At 49.9% G+C, this 17,580-nt stretch overlaps 4 protein-coding genes across 4 annotated transcripts; 2 read left to right on the top strand and 2 right to left on the bottom strand.

Annotated features, from left to right (window-relative positions):
- Positions 1–3,102: 3,102 nt before the first annotated feature.
- On the bottom strand, positions 3,103–4,312 carry Z518_02273 (uncharacterized protein; the record flags this gene model as incomplete). The annotated part of the gene is made up of 2 exons (XM_013419302.1): positions 3,103–4,113; positions 4,208–4,312. The coding sequence occupies 2 exons, from the start codon at positions 4,310–4,312 to the stop codon at positions 3,103–3,105; spliced, it is 1,116 nt and encodes a 371-aa protein (XP_013274756.1).
- Positions 4,313–7,045: 2,733 nt separating this feature from the next.
- On the top strand, positions 7,046–9,682 carry Z518_02272 (uncharacterized protein; the record flags this gene model as incomplete). The annotated part of the gene is made up of 6 exons (XM_013419301.1): positions 7,046–7,315; positions 7,375–7,470; positions 7,527–9,050; positions 9,132–9,357; positions 9,402–9,534; positions 9,586–9,682. The coding sequence occupies 6 exons, from the start codon at positions 7,046–7,048 to the stop codon at positions 9,680–9,682; spliced, it is 2,346 nt and encodes a 781-aa protein (XP_013274755.1).
- Positions 9,683–13,392: 3,710 nt separating this feature from the next.
- Z518_02271 (uncharacterized protein) lies at positions 13,393–14,010 on the bottom strand (the record flags this gene model as incomplete). The annotated part of the gene is made up of 1 exon (XM_013419300.1): positions 13,393–14,010. One exon carries the CDS (start codon positions 14,008–14,010, stop codon positions 13,393–13,395), a length of 618 nt encoding a protein of 205 aa, XP_013274754.1.
- A 654-nt stretch (positions 14,011–14,664) lies between these two features.
- Positions 14,665–17,274, top strand: Z518_02270 (uncharacterized protein; the record flags this gene model as incomplete). The annotated part of the gene is made up of 3 exons (XM_013419299.1): positions 14,665–15,545; positions 15,596–16,857; positions 16,910–17,274. The coding sequence occupies 3 exons, from the start codon at positions 14,665–14,667 to the stop codon at positions 17,272–17,274; spliced, it is 2,508 nt and encodes an 835-aa protein (XP_013274753.1).
- Positions 17,275–17,580: the final 306 nt, after the last annotated feature.

Raw genomic sequence — 17,580 nt, 5'->3', positions numbered from 1 at the left:
TACGGGAAGGGGGATTTTCATAACGCAGCATAGGCGGGGTGGTTGTTTCAGCCTTATATGCCATTTGCTCAAGGCATGCTTTGCATATCCTAGAGAGAGAAATGTGTCACCTTTTCCAGCAACGAGAAGCCAGTGGGAAAAGGAATCGGCTTTCAAAGTATCCTCACACATGTTCCTCAACCGCCCTCCGGTTTTCCTTCTCCTTGAGACCTTCGAATACCATGCGATTTTTCATCTCGCCACCGTCCCCATGGTTGAATATAATATACGTCCTTTCCCCCTTTGGCAACTTGGAGTCCTGGATGCCGTTCGTATAGCCGGCAAAAAGCTCAGTGAAACTACCATAATGCTGCTCATACAGCAACAGCGACGTGATTGCTCTGAAGAAGCTTAGCCGACAGCGTTACAAGTTGGTTGTCACTGATGCAGGGTAGAGAGAAAAAGGAGACCAGGTCTTTGTGAGGCATCCCTACGGGTCATCTCATGGGCAAAGATGACATCCATGGCTTTACCCTGGCCATATTTGAACAATCCACCTTTTATCCCCTTGAGGCATTCATGTTTATATCATCCCAGTGGACTCTGTCTGGCTTCGTGGAGCCTCTGTATCCCGAGGAGGTGACGAAGATGACAGGCGGGGCAAGTGGCTTTGTTTCCGGGCTAGACGCTGTCCTAAGACATAACGGAATCAGATAATGTTGGAAGAGGAAATGCCTCAATGCGTTGATTCCAGGATGACTTTTGAACACTTGGGCAGTGGTACCCCCTGGAGGAATGTCCATGACACCTTCATTACGCCAGATCACGTCCAGACGAGACTCTATCGAAACAAACACGTCAACAAAGGCTTTAATGGTGCTGAACCCGTTGAGATCTAGGTGGAGAAAATGCAGATATCCTCGTCCAGGTAGGACGGTGGGATGGGGAGCTGCCGGCGAAGACTATGATCAACAGCAGCCGAATCCGAGGCTGAAAAGACGGGGGGTGTCTGTACACTAGCACATGGGCATACCCTGCAGGGAAGCAACACAACACCCGGATCAGAACTTCGAAAAAGATGGAGATGATGCGTTACAGCACACTTTTAGCCCTCTGCGAGCCATCGACTCGAACCCATCCATCTGAGCGTGCTAGAAGAGCGAGCAAATTCATATCGGAGATAGTCGTGCAGGCACGCAAAGCAATTGTGAGTTGACCATGACTTTCGCTTCAAGGATCTCAGAGACAATGTCTTCTTGAAGAAGAAAGAGTTGCCTTGATTAAGAGCACTAGAGGTATTCAATCGAAGGTGGAAATGCGCAGGTACTTTACCCGCCTCGTGCTCATTCGCCTGATCATGTGTGCTGACCATCGCATGTTCCCCCGGATGTTTAGGAAACATATCTGCGAACTCCAGAAGCGTCTGAAATTGCTTCTGTATCATGGAATATATCTTATCATCAATGAGCCACCAGGCTCTCTCAAGCCACGTCGCACTCCGGTCCCGAGTATAGCGTATTGCTCAGCTGAATGATCGAGGATTTCCACAAACTAATTGTCCAATATCATACCAAATGAAGAATTTGCTAGATAAGAAAGACAGATCGGGAAGTAAATGCGGATACGAAGTGAACTTGCTTGTCTTGACCTGTCTGTGGAGATGAAGGATGGCGATTACGAATGAACGCTGACGTTGATGTCTTGTACCAACTTGAAACCCCATGTAAAATGCGTGCATGGAGCCCAGGTGAGGCTAGTAAATCCTCGTCCTAGCTTTCCTCCTAGTGAGGAATTAGCGTGGAGTTACGCGGGACTTCTGACGCGACCATCATCAACATGACCATCCTTCAGCTTTGCTAGTGTTCTGTTCGTAGATGAGGTTCATCGAAAATGCTAGTTGAACCTGTAAGTGCGTGCAGATTATTGACGTAAGACCACGCGCCTTCTGACCGTTTTGAAGCACGCAAGGCATCCCCGATACCTTTAGATAGAAGTCAGAATCTACGCAAACGCGTGCATATCACCGTTTGGCGTCTAAGGCCCAAACGCGTCCATCCACATCCGCATCCACACTTCCCGCCTGGCCTGAAAAACAAAGCATGACCGGTTGGTTTCCTTTCGAACCGTGGACTGTGGACCGTGGCGTGGCGCAAAGCCGCTTGCCGAAGCACACCGGTACCGGCAGTTTTTGTCTCAAAGGAGTCAAAAGCTGTCAAATACAATTGACTATTACTGTCAAATAGGTGGCTGTGGAGAAATTGGATGGCTCGACGCGGAGTTAGGACCCGGCCTCGATCTCAGTCACAGTATCATATCGGGCGACTTGCGAGGGGCGACTACCGAGTATGTAGCGGCACACGAGCGGGCCGAGTCAAGACTTAGGACTGAAACCGGAGCACGCGATGATGCTGAATTGAGTTGGTACGAGACGAGACAATACACCGAGAGCCATTGAGCATCGGGTGACTGGTGGAAAATGAAAATGTAATGCAGCATGATGCTATCTATGCAGTGCACTTCAAACAAGTTTGCTGTATACAACACAATGTTCAGCTGAATAGGTCATTTGTACTACGTAATTGTTGGATTTCGACTACCTACTTCAGCTACCTACTGATGGCGACGGAATTAGTCGGGGTGGATTGTGAATGTGGTCTCTTGACCACATCGGGGAGAAATAGGTTACAGGACACAGAACACATGCAATGCGGTGCGATGCGTAGACTCAAACAGACACAATTGAACGTATTCCCAGAGATTCCTCCCTTATTCCTTCGCTGGAATCCCGTTCCATGCAAAACAGTCAAAATTGAATGATTCTTTTTGCCTCTCTTTGGCAAGAGCAATCAACCCAAATTTGCATATCCCGAGGTCCCACTGTGTTAGCTCAAACAGTGTATTCCCCCTCTCATCATTGCATGCATCATAGCGAGGAAAAGAGAGGGAGGGAAAAAAAAAAAAAAAAAAAAGATTCTTGTATGCTAATCGTGACAAGTCAAGTGGTTCGTAGCGCTGCTATCGTGCGACCTTGTTTTAGGGCTTTTCGTAACGAGGTAGTTTGGATCGGGAGGTGGTGCAATGGCTCAACGGCAAAAGAAGAGTTTATGACGGGCCTAGAGCCATTCATGTTCGCGGGATAAGTTCATCACCAAGTTGAAGAGCTAGACCTTGACTAGTCGGTGTTTTGCGTGATAACGTCGGACTGGCTGTTGATGGCTGGACCGAATCAAAATTCAGACTTCTTCGGGCAAATCGACTCGGAGTTTTTGCTATGTTCGGTGTTCGACTTCCCCATTGAGGCTGCGCAGGGGAGGGGGTGACATTGCAGAAATCCGCCAGATTGAAATTTTGAGCTGGAGTCTGTAGAGCACCATTGAATAATCCTAAATGTGTACCCGGAGTGGTCATCACAGAAGATGGGAGGCGTGAATGTTGAGGAGGGGTAGAAGGTGGATCTTTGGAGGAAGTAGAGGCTCGGTGGACGTGAATTGCCGGAGAACGGGATGGTGAGTTGGCAAGGTAAAGGAGGAGATCAGCTCCTGCTTGTTTTGCGTTAACATTGAGCAGATGTTTTGTTGGTGGAGGTGTCCGCGGTGGTGAGGAGGATAAGATACTGCTCGATGGCTCGTTGGCAAAGGAAGGCATTGGCAGGTCATGGTCTTCGTCGTCAGAATGAACATCAAACATAGGAGAATCGTCATGGGAATTAGGCACGCCAGCAGGATCGGTATGAAGCAGACTGTTCTTTTGAGAGGATTGTGACCGTCCTAGTAGCGGTGATGATTGTGCCAGCCGATGGTCTTGCTTCCAGGTCGTGCAGCTGCTAGACTGTCTCTCGAGGCCAGTGGTGGATGAAGATCTCACTCGTTTTCTTGCCACGAAGGGAGGCTCGGGAACCTTGAACGTTGTGCTCGCAGGCTTCGAAAAACGGTTACTTGCAATGGAGGAAGTGGGAATGAACTCGTCGTCAGTGCCGGAAGAAGCGTCGGAGGGAATGTCATCCTCTATGAATGGTCTCTTTCTCTTCAGCTTTTCTGTGAACTCGGGCTCAATGGTGGAAAGGGTTCGATCCTGCCAGCCATTCTGAGCTTTGAAGCTTGCAAAGGCTAAACAGTCTTGAAGATTTCGAGCAACCTGTGAAAAACTTTCCGTTAGGATCCTTGAGGACTCAAGGGGGAAAAAAGAAAAAGAAAAAAAAGAGTCGAGTGAAACTTGGTGGGTGGGTTACCTTTGCAATTTCCACTCTCCGCATCACCTTCTCGGCCACTTGAGCTGCAGCATAGGGATGCTGCTGAGAGGCCATGTTGTTGCAAATACCGTGTGAGACCAACATGAGGGACTGGTCCTGGAGGGAGTTTTGGGGAGAAGGAACTTGAAAGAGTCGAAATATGTGGTGTTGGCCGGGGATGTCAAAGCGCGGGCTAGGAACAGTAGAGCTTGTCAACTTGCCGGATCCAAAGTCGTGACTCGTGGGGCCGGCGACCAGGGCAACGGTGGGCAACCGCGGTTTTGTGGTACTAACGGGCTCTCCTGGTCAGAAGAGTGGAATCATGGTAAAGGACGTTAGAGAGGAGGGGGAACAAAGGGAATGGCAGAAGAACGACCGAGAAGGTTTAGCAGAGGGAAAGTGGTCGGCAGAGCAAGAATTTCTGTAGCAAAAAAGAATATGGGTAACTTTTTCCTCTGCTCGACGCGCCCCAGCTGAACAGTGGCATTAATTGGTATTGGCACTGGAGAAGGGTGAGTTACCTTTCCCACCTCAAGGCCTTCTACTTTGGCTAACGTTTTGCCGTGGCTGGAGCTGGTGTCCAAAGCCATTGGTCGTCTGCCCTCAACCTACTTTGGAACTTACTGACTGGTTGTGAGATTGGCCGCTGCATTGGTGGCCTGCATCTCTTCAACTTGCTGCAGCCATAGGCGTGTCTGCAGCTGAATCCATTTCAAACCCACGTTACCCTGTCACCCAATAACACCCGCGACTGAGCCATGCGTCTCCCGTTTTCTGATCACTCTTGTCACCCAATCTGGCGCCTGGAGGAACCAGATACTGGGCCGCATTTTGCCAATTGTTTCTTCGGATATCGCCTCTCCTTTTTGTGCCCGTCTCCTCTTGGTCCGAAACCCTGCACATCGACGTTTTACAAAATTCCATGGCAGGTATAGTGATGTGCTGTCACTCATTTCGAAGCTGTCAAACGATAAGATGATTTCCTCCTTTATTTTCTTGCTCGTCGTCAGTGGCACCCAACATGATGACTTTTTGCTGGGTTCGATGGTCTGGGTCTGGGGAAAGACTACCTACCAGAAGAGGCGTAGCAGCAAGACCAGGTACAGAATGCACTATGCGATTACTAACCGTCCTCCGTTGTCAGATCCTTTGATAGCAGGCCAGAAACCCTGTCGTGGGATCCTGATGCACGAGAAGCACTATTTCGGTAACGATGCCTCTTCTGAGTCTTTTCGCACAATGAGAAACACGGAGAAGGAAAAAATTTTTATTTTTTTTAAAAAAAAATTATCTTCTGTTGGCTGTGCTAAAAGAATTGATATTCCTACCTCCCTTTCTTCGACATCGTTCTCCATGCCCTGGCCTGCAACTCTAAGTTGAATTGCCTATCACAAACGTGAAGATACAGTGGTGACGGGCTTAGCGAAAGATGCTTTGGACAGATAGGGATACTCAGAAACTATCCATCTGTCGTCTGCAATTCTTGGTGCTGGAGAGAGTGAAAACATGGCGAGGAGTGCATTGATGGAACATAAGACATGATGATACCTATCCTCTCTTATAGAGAAGACCAGTTTTGCCTATGAATTCCAACGATATTCAAAAATTATCATGGGCCCAGGATACGGTCGGTGGCCCCCTTGCAACTGAGTCGCGTGGTACTTTTGAGAAATTGCACATTGATAACGCTCCCTAAAAGTTTTGTTCCTGTTCTCCCATTTCCATCATCTTGCATCATCGATTGTACATTTACCTTTGCAGCAGAAGGAGAGGGTTGAAGGTCGAAGGTCAAGCCATCTCGGTGGATATTTGCCGAATTCTAAGTTTTCTCTGTCCTGTATCAGCATTGTGGATTGCTCTTTTTTTTGGGTTACGGACGGGAGAAAATGAGAAACACACCGATAATCAGTGACCAACAGGGCCTAGTGGGGCTTGAATCTGAGATGCTGGGATGATGGCAGATGATGGGGGGATCCAGTGAGCGCCAACCGCAACGCCACTGACGGAGTCACTCCCTTCCAACATGTGTCATGAAATGCATGGCCGGAGGTTGCGATTTCTCCGGGCACCAGACTGCAAAACTGCTGGGGAGTCTCAACACCCAGGACGTCCCCGGCATGTGCTTTAACTAGTGGTGCTGCTCAACATGCCTATTTACCTTCTCCACCTTTTGTTATCATTGCAAACTTAACCCACAAGCTGATTGATTGCGTGCTTGCCGGCCGCTTGCAAATCCAGCTTCACCAACCCCTTCCCCCCGGGGGGAATGTTTCCGAGCACTGACGAATCGTACCTGCTTGCAGCGGCGTGTGTCTGGCCAAAGCAGTAGAGGCAGAGTCCTCAGCGCAGTCTGCCGTCAGGAGAATAGCTGGAAGGCTGCCTTTTTATCCCAGTAGTGACGGAGTACTACGGACTTGAAGTCTGAAGCGTCAACTTTGCCTCTCACCACTGGCCGGGCATCTGACTCTGTGCTGTAGCAAACACTAACCCAACCTAGTTGCCGGCACAGTTCAGCATCATCCACCATAGCAACCTTTTTGTTATCATCGACAACCTTTGGCAAAACCTGCGCTCCTCAATCCCCCTTATTCTTTTCCGTTTCACCTCACTGTCACTCGTTTACCCTCCGCAGGGAATCATTTTCTAATATCCTGTGGTGACGACCCTTATCCGCAAACTGCCCTACGGAAAAAGGCTCCATTGCACATGCATGTGCTTTCGGTCGTTACATCCCCATCCACTCGCGACATCTTCGTCGCATCGTCAAGCTCGGTCCCCGCAGCATCTCATCCTGAATGACCAGATCATAAACTTTAGGATCTCAATCCTTCATCCGCCATGCCTTTCTTCAAAGACCTGCGCAGGCGATCAAAGGCCAGCTTCCGAACGTCTGGTTCCTCGACTGAATCCAATGGCACAGTACCAACTGCCAAATCTTCTTCTACCCTCAATTCTGCTCTAGGAAACACAACACCGCCGTCGACATATCATGCCAACGGCTCCGCCTCCAATGTGCTGGCAACCGTAAAATCCAATGGCGATACCCCTCCGCCAGTGCCTCAGCGGCCGAACATTATGATGCCAAATTCAAACCGGAACAGCATGATCGTAAGCGATGAGGACACAAGAATACTTTTTACTGTTGCGGAAATTGACAAAAGATCCAGACTCTGTCTCCGTCCGGCTCGAATGGCACAACGCGAGTTCCTCCACCCACTTCCGCGTTTGCGCCAAAGCTCACCTCGATCTTGGACAACTCAGTGGTGCGTAAACACTAGACAAAAGTATTGTGAAAAGCTGGCTCACGTTCAGTGCCTAGGTATATCACAAAGTGTTGTTGGTAAATGGAGAAATTGGTGATCCGAATCAGAAACCGATGGATGGCAACTTGACGGTTCATCACGACAAAGACGGACAAGCTTTTCCGCCCACCAATTGGCCTGTATCCGACTCCTACTTCAAAGCTCTCGTGTATCTTTCCCCTGGATGGAACAAAGTGCGCTTCGATTTCACGTCACCGAAACTGAGCTCTGTCAGCAACGGATTGGCCCCGACACTGCATACATCCTACATCATGCTGAACTACCTTCCTTTGAGCAATGCTCCGCCTTTGCAGTTGGTCATCCTTGCCGGCAAGGATTCGCCGTGCACATATGATGCAGTTCCCCAGAGAATACACAACGAGGGCAACGATCTTGACATGGCAATCCGAAAATTTCGAATGGCGGCTCACCTATGGCAAGCATTCACAGCCGAGCAGATGTATAGGCACAAATTTGGGAGAAGATGCTTCAGATTTGATGAAGAATGGCAGACTGGCTCTCTTTCGATCCGTGATTGGGAAACAGGGCAGATGAAGAATGAGACCAGAGTCCACGTCGTACGGTCGGACAAGACTACCGCAGAATTACGGGATCTGCAGTATGCACAACAGCACCGTCCAGCAGCGAAGAAGGGCGAACTCTATTCCATGGCGGCCGACGCTGTCAAGAAACATTTCAACATCAAACCTGGCCAGAAGCAGTATGTGGCCTGTCTCCTGCTCGATGCCCACTGGGATCCAGAAGTCGGAACCATTACGGGACATGCCGCTCTCGGTGGTACTGGAGATGACCTGGGCCTTGCAATTTTTGGCTCTCATGCCCTTCAGAGTTACCCGTCTTGTATCGAAGAGGTGGTACCGGCTTTTATGGACTGCACGCAAACGGACACCAAGTACGTTGCAAACGATTGCAATGAATCTGGAAGCAGCTGGGAAGCTGCTAATATCGGAATCGGTGCACATCTTCATGAAGTCGGCCATCTTTTTGGTTGTCCTCACCAGGAAAGCGGAGTCATGCTCAGAGACTACGTCCGGCTCAATCGAACATTCCTAGTCCGGGAGCCGTATTCGACCAGGACGAAATCTCAAGGACTCAAAGTTTGTCGTCAGGACGACGAATGCGATTGGCATCGGTTAGATGTCCTCCGTTTCCGGCATCATCCGTGCTTCAGGCTTCCAAGTGACGAACCTTTCCCGTCCCAAGATGATAGCATCCAATATTTTCCAGTGGGCAACGGACGGATTATATGTTCGGCACCAACTGGAATTTCGTTTGTTGAACTGGGGACGGAAGGTGATGACTTGTGCCGACAATGGATCGAATTTATCAACACCGACCAACGTCACAATAGTCTTCCCCGACAAGTCACATTGGTGGAGAGTGACCTTCGAGGGCGTCTCCCTGAGGACAAGAAAAAGGCTAAACTAAGCCTCAACATCTTCTGTGGCAGCTCAAGAAGTCAAAAGATTGAGGATGTGGACGATCTGTTATCAAAGAAAAATATCGTCAATCTCCCCCACGTCAGACCGGCACCAAAGCGTGACGAAGGCTTGACCATGAATGCCTACAACAATGTGGTGGGGTTGGGTAAGACTTTCGAGTCCCGACTTGGCTTCAAGAGCAAGAAATTGGGTTATTCACAATTGGAGGGATCCAAACCAGAAGAATTGATATTGGAGAGTACCCACCTTCAGACAAAACTCTTGACTTCCGTCAAGGTGTATCACGGATATGCCCTTGATGGAATCGAATTTTGCTACGAAGATGGCCAGAGTCAGCTGTTCGGCAAACGAGGAGGCAAACCTGGCGGTGATGAGTTTTTCCTCGGTAAGTTGTATATAGTGTTTTGAGTGAGTCCCGACGCTGACCAGTTATAGATACTCGCCGAGGGGAAACAATTCTTGGATTTTATGTGCGAGCTGGTCTCTGGATTGATGGTATCGAGATTTTGACAAGCACTGGCCGAAGATCGGGTGTCTTTGGCAATGCCACTGGAGGGTCGGGGTGAGTTGTCCACACTTCCATTGATTATTCATTCCTCTAACGATACCACAGACATACTTTGATGGCTCCTCGGGGTTATAGTCTTGCCGGGATCTCGGGTTCCTGCGGAGCATGGATAGACGGTTTTCAAATCATCATCGCGCGGTAATGATAATTGGAGGCGAAATGCATCGACGATGAAATCCACATACCTACCGGGGGGGGGGGGCGATTTTCATGAATAAGGTAATTAAAAAAATACAAGATAAGGTAAAAAGAAAAACTCCACAGTTCTACGAAGGGCGGCAATAACTTCAGTTGGGATCAGTTGATACTGGCCAGGTTCAGCATCACAAACGGAATAATTTTTGTTCAACTCTTGTACCGAAGCCACTGGAAGGTGAATACTCATCACGCATACGATGACGGCCAAAAGGAATGCTGGTGAGAAGAAGCCACAACTCGACGGTTAATGGGGAATGTATGACATGGGCCTGTCAACGATTAGGCAAGTGAAGATATCTTAACAGAATCAGGTCAACATGGAAGCAGGCACGCAAATGTGTATATTTTTGGGACACAGGGAGCATACGCAAGACAGGAATATAGGGTGGGTTGTCCAGCCTTCCGGCACGGGGTCAGTGGGAAAACCTAATTAAATGAACGAGTTCGGAATCCTGGCCCGAGGGAAGGGAGAGGTAGTAGTGATCCGAATTCATATTTTGATCCAGGTATGGCTTTCTTTTCCCAATGTTCTTTTCCGGGATTTCCTTGTCCGCCTGCCGTGTTGAAGGATGCAGATGTATAACCCAGAAACCACCAATCTTGATATATAAAAGTTGACAAGGCCAACGAGTCCTGCGAAGAGCTGGTCTTGGACATCAACTCAACTCCTCTAGCACGGAATGGCTTCCACCTTGAAGACCATCAGACGAAAACTACTCCAGCTGTTCAATCCGATCTGTCTGATGTCTGGCTATCTTTGAGCACCCCAAAGCATTTCTCGACTTCCCGGAGACCTCAACTTATTGTCATTATGCCATGCAATATCCCAAGACGGCGAATGTTGAATTTGTTATGTTCTGCATGGACCTGTTTTGCATCCCATCTTGGTGGTGTTTCCTCTCCCAAACCTCGATCAATATAAAAGAGAGGACCGAAATACCTTGTTCGATTGGCTCTTTGAGTTAGTTGATCAATCAACTCCAGAGACAACAAGCCAAATCACATGCAACGACAACCGAGATGCAACGTAGCTCGAAGTATTGAATCCTCGATGACTGGTTCTCTTGCGATGGATGGGCTTGCTCAGCGGCTCAGAGTACTCGGAGCTCCAGTGGTAGCCGCATCGTAGTTTCATTCTGAAGAATATACCATTGTTGGTTCCGACGAGATATCATGCGTGGCTAGAGTGGAAGGTGGTTCAATTATCAACATTAGGAAGAGAGAGATATCTGTATGGCTTACCGACGTGTCTGTCGTCCATGGTTGCAATGAATGAAACAAGAGCCATGAGGAGGGGGGCTCGGATATCCAATTCCATCATTTAAGCACGGAAAAATGTGAAAGATTATTCCAAGAGGCCCAGACAGTCGACTGAGAGTCTACATTTCTTGCAATGAAGTGAGCTTCCCAAAATTAGCGGCGTTGTCTGACCAAGCCGACGGTCTGAACTTCTCCCTAAAGGCGGGACGACACGGTAAAAAGTTGTTTTCTTTCGTTGACGATGTGACTTCAGGCCGTGACTTCAACTGATGTTCAAGCCACCGTATTGGAGTCACTTGCTGTTTGATCTTCCAGGGATGGAAAAGATCTTCGAGATATGTGGCGCACACATTGTGGACAGTGGAGTAGTGCAGCGGGTTGATTGCGTTTCTTTTCAAAGCTTTGTGCCGTAAGGGAACACACTTTGATGTACACTGACGAGGTGCTTCTCCGAAGAAAGAATGACCGCCATGAGAAGAGTGTGATCCAAGGATAAGCACGAGGGTTATCGCTGGCGAGGCCGACCAAATTTGTGGTTCAAAGCTTCATTTACTAGAGCGAGCCACCCCTAGTCTTTAGAGGCATTGGGGCATGTTTCCAGTCGCAGGGTGCAATTTCCAGTTCAGAGGAGAATCTCCGTTGTCGTTACGAGGATTATAATCTATCCAGTAGCATAGAGAGGGTAAATTCCTGAAGAATACCATCCGTGTCATCGGCATGAATGCCAATTCTGCCACAGCCCCATCTTTGTCTACGGGAGCCCACTGGCATGCTTCCCACCCATGCCCACGGCCCCCAAGGCGCCGCTTGCTCCGCTCAAATTTGTTCCATCCGTGTTCCAAATGTCTCGAATCGAGATTGCCGGGTATTCATCATCTTTCTTGTCCGACCGATATGGTCAGTCACGAGAGATCAAATTTCTCGATTATGGACAATGGTCCGAAGAGATGATTTCACGACCTGTCGATTGAGACGATCGCTTACAACCTCAGCCCTAGGACTGGACAGATTTTGGATGTTCACAAGAAATATGGGGCATCAGTGAATCAAAGTGTGGGACTCATCGGGGCGTATACGGGAGGGTTCGATGCTGCTCATTAAAGATGCCAGTCCGTCATGATTGGTGGAGTCTCCGCCCAGAGACAAATGACGAAAGATACGAATAAAAATGAAGGGGGTCAGTTGACCAGAATATTCGCCCTCTTTTCGTGCACCCCCCGTTTTGTTTCATATTGCAAAGGCTGCAACCACAACGGTTGGTTTGAATGAAAAGGCCGTGATGTAATTTCGGGAGTTGCACCACGCAGCACTATGATGAGTTTGTGCGGTGTGGTTGGAGGAACAGCAACGAGTTGTCATTGGTCGACTTGCCGGGCGATGACTTGGGATTGTCTTGGAAAGGGACGGGAGAATAGCCTGGGAAGTTGCTTTGCGAAGTAGGTGAAGTCATCGATGACTGCCAGTAGTTAGCCGAGTGGTCAGAGTTCAGGACTTTGGTTGGACGAGGCGATTAGAAGGCCAATGGTCAATACGGTGAGCACCGGAGGAGCGGTCAAATGCAGGCAGTCCGGGGACCAAAGGCCGAGAGCGGTGTTTCTCGCTGCGTACGTGTACAGGGAGGATCACTCGGAGAGTTCACAGTGGACGATGCTACTCCGTGAGTCAGTTGGTGTGAAAAGGCAGCTGGTGACCATTGGTGAAGGCGGTTGTACGGAACGTAAGAGGGATGATTGATCGACGCCGACCGGGGGGACCATAATGCTCGACAACACGTGTGGACGATCAGTAAAAAGGTCAAAGATATATGTCGTCCGCCACCCGGATGTACTGGTATTGTAGATACTAATTGGAGCGAGAGTCCGCGCGGAGCGACGAGCTGTTGGGTGAGGACGAATCTTTTTCTACAGAATGGCGTCGATCGGAACCCGGTCTCTAAATCGGACAAGTTGCTCTCGTTGGCCGCTGGCAGATGGGTTGCCAACTGTTTCATCCGTCAACACGCAATTCGGTCCTGGGAGAGATGGGGAAATGAGAGAATCTGATATCAGGAAGAATGGGTGACAAACTTGTGGCTGAGAAAGTGGGTGCCAGATGGATGCCAGAAAGCGTAGGCTTGATCGAGGGGGAGTCAAGCCACAGCTGAGCCGGCAATTGTTACCAGCAAAACCCTAGTTTTTTTGAAGTAATTTGCCACAGTACAATTGCCAGGAATTGCCACCGGTAGAAGGTTTGCGATGCCTCTAGCCACTGAGAAGCCACATCAGGATGATGCAGCGAGCCTCTCATTTTGTCAAGCTACGAACCTTCCAACCCTCCCAGATGCGTGGCGGTGCGCGGTCGATCTGGTCGATCAACCACCTGCAGAGAAACAGTCACGTCCCAGCGTGGTCCCTTTCAGGCACATTGCCTCATTTCCCACGGCTCGGCAGGGATCAGCCTGGTCGAACACGCATCGAGGGCACCATCCTGGCTTGCTTCAGAATTTGCTGCATCTTCCAGTAAAATGAGGTCGATAGATGGTTCAGCCCACGCAACAGCCACATCGCCTGACAAACTGAGGACGGAAGGGGTTGCCACTTGAAGTCTTGCAATCAATCGAATCAAATCGGTCCAGAGTCCTCGAGTGGGAGTGTGCAAGCCGTAGGCGGGAAAGGAAGTGCAGCCTGAGGCACGAAGCGGCACTTGGCAAGAATATCCGTCTCTGCCGTCGCGGTGGTTAGGCGTGGCGCAGTCGCTCAACTTACGGTGGAGGGGGTCCTTGGGTGCTTTAGGCACTCTCCCCCGGTCAGTTTCACCGGAGCTGCTTTCCTTACGGCTTGGACAATTAGGCTCCAGGCTAAAACTGGGGCCTTGTCCAAGTGCCTGCCCAGTGCTCAGCAGTTCGACTTTTCTCCCGTAGCTGTTGCGGCGGTACTTGTGGTAGGCCCTCAACTCCCGGATCGCGACCTGCCTCTCGAGCCACAAACTCATCTCATCCTCTTCTCGATTCAGCATCCACTTCTCCTCGAGCATCCTTGATCCATGTCCCCCCAATCACGGGCTAAATCATCATACAGAACTGCCAAATGGCTGATGCGCCCATCACTATCCGGTCGCACTATGACAGACCACCACTTCAACTCTATTTTGCATCCAGAACGCGCCCTACCTAGCAACCTCATACCTCATTCCTCACTCTTCTCTTCAAACCAACGTCGATCCCTCGTGTCTGATAATTTTTTTTTTTTTAAATGTTTTTAAATTTTTCCTGTTTCTCTTGCTTCTCGCTCCGACTTCAAAAACGTGCGATCATTCCACCTTATCGCCGTGCCACCAACTCGGGTATCTGGAACCATAGCCCGACCACGACTATTGAACAGCAATACTACTTTTCCTCGACACGCGTACGTAGGAAGGCGCAGCACCTCGAGAACTTCATCCACATTGGCCCCCTTGAAGCAGGTCGTCTTTTGGCCATCGCAACCATTCACAAATGCGCGACGGCTGACTACCATCACTTTTGTCCGAGCAGACAACGGCCACATGTGGTTGATTTGACCCCATTCTTTCCCGGAACCTGCAGCCTGAGACGCCGCCTCCGCCGCAAATGTTTCGCAATCGGTTCGTCTTTGCACCTTGATCGATATTTGTTTCACTTCCGCGGGCGATGCCTGCATACTGACCATCATGTTTGCCCATAGGCGCAATACACAGAAACCCGATGAGGAGTTGTACACGGCCTTCAAGGAGTCCTTTCCCGAGGTCGGCCCTAGTTCTTCTCCCTCAGCTGTCCAAGAGCAAGGAGGGTCTGTGCGTCGATTGTCCACTCTTAGCGAGACCATCATGGATGAACCATCTACCACTCAACGGTATGCAAGCCATCGTTTTACTTCAGTCCATCTCTCCGCTCTCTCAGGTGGCCTCGAATGTCGTCGACCGGCAACAATGTCTCCTACACTCCTCTCTTCCGAAGGCCATCCTCACAACGCTGACTATTTCACCAGAGCCTTTGAGGGTCAACCAGATGTCAAAGATCCGGAGGCCACCCCGAAACCTTTTTCTGACGCCTGGCGATTTACACCTTCACTGATGGATCCCAACTCATTCGCCTTCTCCGCTTTCGCAAATCAACCTCCGGGCTATTATACACCCACGCCTGGAAGCATTGGGACACTCTATCATCCTCAAGCTGGCGACCTTCACACTCCCGGAATGGGAATGAATACGCCGTTGTCACTACCGCATTCGGTCCACGACTTGCATGCCCAGGACCCGTTAATAAACCTGCAACATTTTAATCCGCATCTTCTTCACCAGCCCCATCTCTTTCAGGATCCTTTTCACGATCAGCAACCTCAAGTCCATGTGCCGACGCAGCCCCCGCCGACATTTGCGCCTCAACAGTTCCTGCAGCATCAGGACTCCGGGTATGTGGCGATGGACGAGACTCCCCACAAAACGACCCCGACACAGGCGGAACCAGGCGTGGAGCAATCCACCATGACTCGGCCTATTCAACAGTCTCTGTCGGGGAGCATGGGCGTCAACGGTCTACCAATGGAGGAGAAGTCAGTATCGTCACATCTACAATCGGCATTCACTGACACACAATCAGCAGATTTCGATTCCACACGACTCTGAATGCTCCCACCGCGATGGTTCGGCACGCGGATGAAATACCAATCACGTATCTCAACAAGGGTCAGGCTTACACGATGTCCATATGGGATACGACGCTTTCCATCCCGCAGAACACCCCTCTGAAATACCGCACTTACGTTCGCGTTTCCTTCGAAGACGAGCAACAGCGAGCTAAACCTGGAGCGTGCTGGCAGCTGTGGAAAGAAGGGCGTGGTTCAAACGAGGCCCATCAACGAGGAGGCAGACTCCTGGCTGTGGAATATGTCGACCCCAATCAAGGAGGCGATGATGACTTACGGAAGTCCCAAACCCAGCTGGAGAAGGCCTCCTTTGACGGATTCGCCGTCACCTGGTTTCCCAACCCAGTGAACGGAGGGCCGGATTGTTCGATTTCGGTGCGGTTCAACTTTCTCTCCACCGACTTCAGTCACTCCAAGGGCGTCAAAGGGATCCCGGTTCGATTATGCGCGAAAACGGAATTAGTGACCACGCAGACGTCCGCCAGCAACGAACCCGAGGTCTGTTTCTCCAAAGTCAAACTCTTTCGGGATCATGGTGCGGAGCGAAAGCTATCCAACGATGTTGCACATGTCAAGAAAACGATCGACAAGCTCAAACAACAAATTGCTCAAGCCGAGACCGGTTTAGGAAGTTCGGGAAAGAGGAGGAGAAGTGGATCAATCGCCAAAGCGTCAGCCGCCCGACCTGGAAAAGGAATGAAGCACAAACGGACTTGGTCCGTCGACTCCGAAACAGAGGGGACCAGGTTTTCGGCAGAGGAGGACCTTCAAATGAAGCTGGTGAGCATGCAAGATATGTTTTCCTCGACGCGACCTGTCAGTATCCTTTTCTTGCGTGGCGACCCGGAGGACGATCCGGACCTGCACCCGGTTAAACTACCTGGTAGCAGCGCCGATATGAAGGAGGTAGGACGAGCAACTACGTGGGAGTCAAGACAGAGTGCTTCCGACTCCCCGACCTCCAACGCGCTCTCTCCAAGCTCCAGTTCGGCATCACAAACGACACCAAAGAGAAAATATTCGGAAATACAACACTCAGCCATACAGGAAGAAGGTGAAAGCGAATACAACAATGAGCCAGTGGGAGACGTGTCTGGATCATTGTCTCGACCAGTTAAGATCCCCAAGACGGAGGCTGCATCGGTCATCAAATCTGACCTCTTGGCGGTTGATGTGGATGGCAGCTATCAGCCTCCAGCCGAAAGACCAATTCGACCGGGTACGTAATTCTCCCGGATGTGACAAGAAAAACCAAGCTAACCTGTTTACAGTGGCATGCTTTTATGTTCGTCAAAAGGACGCGATTAAGGAGTACTACCGCGCCATATACTTGATGCAGCGAACCGTTAAAGATCTGATCAACGGCATATCACATAAATTCCAGATTGACCCGCACCGAGTAACCCAAGTGACGCACATCAACTCCCAAGGACTCCATATCATTGTGGATGAAGATGTGGTTCGAGAACTGCCAGAAGGGCAAGACATGATTGTCGAGTTTGCACCACTTCAGTCCGATCAACCGGTCAAACACGAATTTGTCGCGCCCGCTGTCACGGAAGTGATGGTCGACGGGGAAATCGCCCCTACCGACACCTTGATATCGGATCCTTTGGAGATGTGGCTGGATTACTGAACGGTGTGCACCAAGTGGCACCCCAGAAAATTGCATGAGATACCCCCCGAATTTTCCTTGGGTTTTTGAATTCCATTACGAACACGACGACTGCATGGAGGCGATCTTTCAGAGACAGGTTTTGGCATATTATATTACTTGATACCCCTAATGGCGCGAAGCCGTGTCAGGATCGAGACCCTGGATTGTTGACACCAATTTTGGCGATTTTGCAAGTTGAGCGACAAGGAGGCAGAGATCTTTTGTGGATGACAGTTTTTGTTTTCTCGATCAACATCTACAGCAACAATTTTTCTCTTTTCAGTA

This window comes from Rhinocladiella mackenziei (genome assembly GCF_000835555.1).
Source record: "Rhinocladiella mackenziei CBS 650.93 unplaced genomic scaffold supercont1.2, whole genome shotgun sequence".
In the NCBI taxonomy this organism is placed as follows: domain Eukaryota; kingdom Fungi; phylum Ascomycota; class Eurotiomycetes; order Chaetothyriales; family Herpotrichiellaceae; genus Rhinocladiella; species Rhinocladiella mackenziei.
The sequence above is the reverse complement of the archived record's forward strand: the minus strand, read 5'-3'. Positions and strand labels throughout refer to the sequence as shown.